This window comes from Tachysurus fulvidraco, chromosome 16, assembly GCF_022655615.1.
Source record: "Tachysurus fulvidraco isolate hzauxx_2018 chromosome 16, HZAU_PFXX_2.0, whole genome shotgun sequence".
Lineage (NCBI taxonomy): Eukaryota > Metazoa > Chordata > Actinopteri > Siluriformes > Bagridae > Tachysurus > Tachysurus fulvidraco.
Genome location: NC_062533.1, coordinates 20,999,551 through 21,007,050, shown reverse-complemented (window position 1 = coordinate 21,007,050; position 7,500 = coordinate 20,999,551). Strand labels below are relative to the sequence as shown.

General features: G+C 38.3%; 1 protein-coding gene across 4 annotated transcripts in view; it reads right to left on the bottom strand.

Annotated features, from left to right (window-relative positions):
- meis2b (Meis homeobox 2b) overlaps positions 1 to 7,031 on the bottom strand; it is a 22,515-nt gene extending 15,484 nt beyond the window's left edge. For all 4 annotated transcript variants that reach the window (XR_003441782.2, XM_027155015.2, XM_027155016.2 and 1 more), the window contains exons 1-6: positions 6,679 to 7,031; positions 4,307 to 4,494; positions 2,464 to 2,605; positions 2,237 to 2,287; positions 864 to 914; positions 644 to 784 (exon numbers count right to left, since the gene is read on the bottom strand). Coding sequence is in view for 3 of the 4 variants with exons in the window: in XM_027155015.2 (XP_027010816.2) it covers positions 644 to 784; positions 864 to 914; positions 2,237 to 2,287; positions 2,464 to 2,605; positions 4,307 to 4,494; positions 6,679 to 6,690 (585 nt within the window). In the remaining variant the exon portion in view is untranslated. The remainder of the gene's footprint in view (positions 1 to 643; positions 785 to 863; positions 915 to 2,236; positions 2,288 to 2,463; positions 2,606 to 4,306; positions 4,495 to 6,678) is intronic.
- Between the last annotated feature and the right edge of the window lie 469 nt (positions 7,032 to 7,500).

The window sequence follows — 7,500 nt, the reverse complement described above, 5'->3', positions numbered from 1 at the left end:
TCATCATCATCATCATCATCATCATCATCATCAGAATTATTAGGACCATCATAAAAGCCCAGTTCAGTACAGTATCTTCCTGATATCTAGGAGTAAAAATGTATTTATACAGTAAATATATAAATAAAACATCGTCGCTGTCGGGCGGAAACCTCGTATGTCCAAATTTTGTCAATTTCATATCTTTTCACATATCGATGCTATCGGTCCGTCCACACGTGGGTCTGTTCTTTTTTACAAGTTATTAACCAATCTAAAGTCTTGAAAATAGCTTGAGCGCAAATCTCTTAACTCCATCGGACACTTCGACCGTCCACCTCTTCCTCACTCCGCAGGAGAGCTTCGCGGCGTATTTCTCCTCAAGAAGAGTCGCAACGAATCGACATGTCTTCTGAGGTAAATGTCTTCAAAACACTGGGCTCAAAGAAAAAAAAAATATTGACCCCCAGCTAGTTCTGGTGCTCATCTGAGGACAGGGATTTAGCGCAAGACAATCCACTGGGACGTGGACTAAAGCCTGTGCAGTGCAGATGAGATACGGCGTTTTTTTTTATTTCCTGAAAAATAACGGTTTTGGAGATACGAGGATTTCGACTGACAGCGAAGACATGTTTAATAATCACCACATCATTAAAAATCTTACGTGATCCGATAGATGTGTGGATGTTAGATCATCAAAATCAGACTTGCATCCGTCCCGATCATCGATAACCAGGTCGATTGGCATTTTTCCTTTCAGACAGCTAATATAGCGGTGACAAAAATTATCACACAGCTCATGAACCTGAAAGCAACAGCAACATCACAATCAGACAATAATTACTGCTTACTTTCATCAGGACTGCAGATTAGCTTTAATTTACCTTCTCCAGTTCCAGCAAATGGAATCGTAATACTTGAATTGCTTGAATCATCTGGAAGAAAGAAGGAGAGAAGTCACCTTTAAAGCCCTACAACATCAGCTCTGTGCAAATACGTCATCAATCAGCTGGAACAGACTCCGAGAAATCTCACAAAGTCACGCTCATTATTTCATTTGCTGATGTTCTGTAATAACACAAGAACAATTCGGTTCCTTGAGGGTTCTTTAAGGGTGGGGTGTAGAAATTAGAGTCCCTCGCTTCCTAAAAGACGTCTGTGTGGAACCTTCTGTTCTGTTGTAATGTAAAGTGCACTAAAGGTGGTAGAGCGTTTCCTTATCTATCTCCCAAACTTTGGAATAGTCTTCCTGATAGTGTTCGGGGCTCAGACACACTTTCCCAGTTTAAATGTAGATTAAAAACTCATCTCTTTAGTCAGGCGTACACACACACACATAATACATCCCATAATATTGTGCACTATTACATCAGACCGAATGCACAATATCATCTAGTGCTTGTTAATATTATAAACAGCAGCTACATTAATTCCTCTCCACTGCTTCTCTCTTTCTACACATCACGAGGCATCCACAGATTGTAGCAGCTCTGATCGTCTTCTGTGTGATGGAGATTTTGGACGTCCACTGAGATGAAGTTGACTCTGTGAGGATCCTGAGACATCTACAGATCTACAGCTCCAGTTAGACTGTTACACTAAAGAGGAGATGTGAACTCCATGTGGTGTTTGAGGACAACAACCTCCTCATCACTACAACATTTATCAGACTGTATATATATAATCACACCCCCAGTGTCACCCAGATGAGGATGAGGTTATATAATCACACCCCCAGTGTCACCCAGATGAGGATGAGGTTATATAATCACACCCCCAGTGTCACCCAGATGAGGATGAGGTTATATAATCACACCCCCAGTGTCACCCAGATGAGGATGAGGTTATATAATCACACCCCCAGTGTCACCCAGATGAGGATGAGGTTATATAATCACACCCCCAGTGTCACCCAGATGAGGATGAGGTTCCCCTTTGAGTCTGGTTCCTCTCAAGGTTCCTTCCTTTACCATCTAAGGGAGTTTTTCCTCCCCACAGTCACCTGAGTCACCTCAGACTTGTTCATTGGGGATAAATACATACACATTTATATATAACTAATATTAATCTGGGACTTTTGTGTTATATTAATCTTTATACTGAGGAACAAATAAATGTTCTAAATGACCTGAAAGTGTTAGAACGTTTTCAGCGTATACAATGCGTTTGTACACTGATGTATGTTAGATATATACTATATTAGTTTGTATTAAAACTTATATCTACTGTATATTTCTGAGCTCATGGTGTCACTCACCAAATTGTCCAATTCTGGATTGGATGAGAAAATTGGATTCTCTGCTCGTATCTATACAATAAACACACAGACAGTTAAATATGATAGCGATGTAATTTACAGACGACGTCAGTGTTAATGTAGCACTCATAAGATCCAGAGTGTGGAACATGTTGGTGATTATTTTGTTAAACAGCTTTATTCTCAGACAGATTAACATTAATGAGAGAATGATGTTGATTATTTACCTGTTTGGCAAACACAGTGATGTCTTCGTTAAAGGAGTCTGATGAACACACGTCTCCCCCAGCCCCGCCCGGCTCCCGCGGCGTACACGTCGCTAACTCACACTTCTCAAACACCAGAGCCAGTAACGGGAACAGAGGATGACTGAGGGAGGAGAGAACAGAGACGTCCTGATTCATATGGAAACACAGCATCGTCCAACGTCACAGTGATGCTCCTCATCACTCTGAGTGTCCAGCGTTACTGAATCTCACTGTATTTACATCTGATGAGCTTCTAAATACGTTTTACTGAATGATGTAAAGTTCCCAGGAAAGACAAGATCAGGTTTAGGGATTATTATGGATTATTGTAATCTGGATGTTTACTCAAACAGTCTGTTAAATAAAACATCATAAAACTGCAGGATGGTGAGGTTAAATAAATACAAGATGGTGAATTAAAGACATAAAAGATTAGATGATCTGCAACTTTCTATTGTTAAACTCCGATAAGACAGAAATACTACTCATAGGTCCAAAAACCAGTGCACAGAAACTCTCACAACTTAACTCCCATTTAGAGGGATGTACTGTTACTAGTAGCTCAACAGTGAAAGACCTCGGTGTTTATTACACAGTAACTTGTCTTTAAACTCATATCACCATATTACAAACACAGCCTTCTTCACCTTAGAAATATCACCAAGCTGAGAAACATCCTGTCTGTATCTGATGCTGAGAAGCTAGTTGATGCCTTCATGACCTCTAGACTGGACTATTGTAATGCATTACTAGGTGGTTGTCCTGCATCTTTAATAAATAGGTTACAGTTAGTCCAAAATGCAGCTGCCAGAGTTCTCACTAGGACAAGAAAGTATGACCTTTAACCCCAATGTTATCATCTCTACACTGGCTACCTGTTAAGTTTAGAACTGATTACAAACTGCTGCTACTTACGTACAAGGCTCTTAATGGTTTAGCTCCCATGTATCTAACTAGTCTTCTAACACGTTACAATCCTTCACGCTCTCTGAGATCACAAAACTCAGGACTTCTGCTAGTTCCCAGAATATCTAAGTCTACTAAAGGTGGTAGAGCGTTTTCTTATTTAGCTCCCAAACTTTGGAATAGTCTTCCTGATAGTGTTCGGGGCGCAGACACACTTTCCCAGTTTAAATGTAGATTAAAAACTCATCTCTTTAGTCAGACGTACACATAATACATCCCATAATATTGTGCTCTATTACATGCACTTTGTCATTTAGTGCTTGCAAATATTATGAACAGCAGCTACATTAATTCCTCTTCACTTCTTCTCTCCTTCTACCATCCCGAGGCATCCAGACATTGTTCCAGCTCCGACTGACTTCAGATCCGTCAACACAACATTTATCAGACTGTATATTTATAATCACACTCCCAGTGTCACACATTTAAATATATCTCATATTAATCTTTATAATAACCTTTTCTTCTATGTTTATGTTCCTGTAGCTGCTTTGACACGACATCAATTGTAATAAGTGTTATACAAATAAATTTTAATTGAATGATGAAGAGTTAGATGATGAGGAGATAGATGATGAAGAGTTAGATGATGAGGAGATAGATGATGAAGAGTTAGATGATGAGGAGATAGATGATGAAGAGTTAGATGATGAGGAGATAGATGATGAAGAGTTAGATGATGAGGAGATAGATGATGAAGAGTTAGATGATGAGGAGATAGATGATGAAGAGTTAGATGATGAAGAGATAGATGATGAGATAGATGATGAGGAGATAGATGATGAGGAGTTAGATGATGAGGAGATAGATGATGAAGATCTGAAGCTGTGGTTAAAAAGCATGATACTAATTTTACCCATAAATCTGATCCTTGTCTCTCTTCAGTCCATCGTTGGTGCCCATGATGCCCGCCATGATGCCGTGTGATGTCACATACTGCTGATTGGTGTGAGGTGGAGCATGGTTTAGGTGGTGGTGTGTGTGTGGCTCTCCGTATACACCCACGCTGTCCATCATGCTGCTGTAATGCGCTAAGTCTTCATACTGAAAGATAAATCAGTAAACAGGATGTTGGAGAACATTCACAACATCATACTGATGAACCTCAGAGATGTTACAGACCTCCAGCACTGTGCTTCAAGTCACACACACACACACACACACACACACACACACACACACACACACACACACACACACACACACACACACACATACACACATACACACACACATACACACACACATACACACAACACATATACAATGCATTATGGGTCACACACACACACACACACACACACACACACACACACACACACACACACACACACACACACACACACACACAGACACACACACACACACACAACACATATACAATACATTATGGGTCACACACACACACAACACATATACAATGCATTAGGGGTCACACACATACACACACACACCACACACACTCACACACACACAACACACAACACATAAAATGCATTATGGGTCACACACACACACACACACACACACACACACATACACACACAGACACACACACACACACACACACACACACAACACACAACACATATACAATGCATTATGGGTCACACACACACACAACACATATACAATGCATTATGGGTCACACACACACACACACACACACACACACACACACACACACACACACACACACACACACACACAACACTTATACAATGCAATTTTGCGTCACACACTACACACACACACACACACACACACACAAACAACACATATACAATGTATTATGGGTCACACACATACACACAAACACACAGAAAAAAGGGACCAGGAACTGAACCCCAAGGATCCTTTTAGGCTCTGAGGCTCTGGAACCTCCTGATAAACAAAATGCATGAAACTGCACACTTAAAGCACACACACACACACACACACACACACACACACACACACACACACACACACACACACACACACACACACACACACAGGAAACGCACATACACAGGAAACACACACACTCATGCGATGTTTCCTACTGGAGAAAAAACAATAACAGCAGAAATATTCTGGTCCACAGGTCATGAAGCATCTTTTGTGATATTTGTCAGCTAAATGAAGGTGTAAAAAAATTCGAATGTAGTTTGAAGCTTTGATGGTTCGAGATGTCTGGTGAGGAAACTTCACACAGAATACTACAAAAATAAAGACACTCAGAAAAAAGTGTTTAAATCAGACCCGCACACTGCTGATCACTTTCCTGTGGGTCAGAGGGGGGCCAATACTTTGTGCTTCAATACATCTTTTTTAATTCCTTTCCTTTTCTATTTTTTTCTTCTTCTTCTGGTTATTAATAAATACGTCTAATTAACTCAACACATGAACTGAACTGTTTGTTAATGAATGTCACATCAGACGTTTTTTATCCATTTATAGTTACATTTAATGGTTTCCTCTTCTCTCAATTATAACAGCTGTAAACTAGCTGTGAACCAGCTGTTACTATGGAAACGATAAGGTATCAGAGACATTAATATAAACCTGAAATACAGTGAGAGCTGTTAGAGAGAATTAATCAACAGTCCAGAACTCAGCAGCAGCCTGGTGTGATAGAATGTCATGTAACAGAAAGCACAGATTAAACAAATAAGAACAAAACATTTATATGGAGGTTACAAATTTAAATAATTAAATTAATTGAACCTACGAGTACAAAAAAACAACAACAGAGAAATGAAATGCAAAATCAAAATCTATCTATTTAAATGGCGATGAGTCGAGTTTATTTGTCTATTTATCTGTGACATGGTTTGAGATCCACAGAATTAAAAAATTTTCAAAAACAAAGTAAGAATAAAGATTCAAATCAGTTTTAATAATAAAGACATAATTAGATTAGATGTTAAATAGAAAGTGTGAAGAATAAAATATAATAAATCTTTACGTGTTTTATGGACTACAGAAATATCGGTCATTTATATAACTAAACATAAAATTAAAATAAAAACTCTGTATTATAATAACGGCTTAGAATAAATACCTGGGACGATAATAACTCTCACGATATAATAATATTATAATGTATTTATTATACAACACATAAATCTGTCATCTAAAAAAAAGTGTGTGAAATAAAAACATTTAACGAAATATTTTATTTAAATTGTGATTAAACAAAGTGAAAGTTGTCTTTAATAATCCTCTGATTAAAGATGTCCTTACCCTCTGCGCCATCGTGCAGTGTTCAGCTCAGCTTCAGTTAAAGTCAAGTGTGTGTGTGTGTGTGTGTGTGTGTGTGTGTGTGTGTGTGTGTGTGTGTGTGTGTGTGTGTGTGTGTGTGTAATCTGATATTAATCTGATGTAAATCACTAAATAAATACAATCTGTAAATCATCAGTCATTTTTGTTTCAGAAATAAAACTCCATGTGAAAGTCGGAGGGACTGAATATTGTCTCCATTTCTGAGGCGGATTTCAAGATGTTCTTGTTTCTTGTTTCTTGTTTTTTAGCTAAAACAAATCCTTAAATCTCTCCATACTTCCTTTCATCATTCCGCTGCAGTTTCTGCGCGCGCGCTCAGCAAAAGTCAGAAAGAGGAGAAGAAAAAAGAAATAAAAGGAGGAGGAGAGACGCACGAGGGAGGGATTTAACTGTGTGTGTGTGTGTGTGTGTGTGTGTGTGTGTGTGTGTGTGTGTGTGTGTGTGTGTGTGTGTGTGTGTGTGTGTGTGTGTCCTTATAAATTTACTTTAAAATTTGAAAACAATTCACGACAAATTTCGTTTATTTTAGTTTTTATTATTTCTCTTGTTTTCTTGTCTTTAAAACAAAACAAAAAAAATCACAATAAACATCGAATGATTTTAATGTTAAAAAAACGTTTAAAAACAAAGTAATGAAAAGAAACACGTCTCACACGGAAGTGGTTTTCATCCTGTATTTTATTTATTATTTTGTGCTCATAACGTTAATAAATAATTCTGTTTTAAATCGAATTCAGACTGATTATTTTTTTAGCAGAGGGTCATAGTGATGTGTGTGGTGTG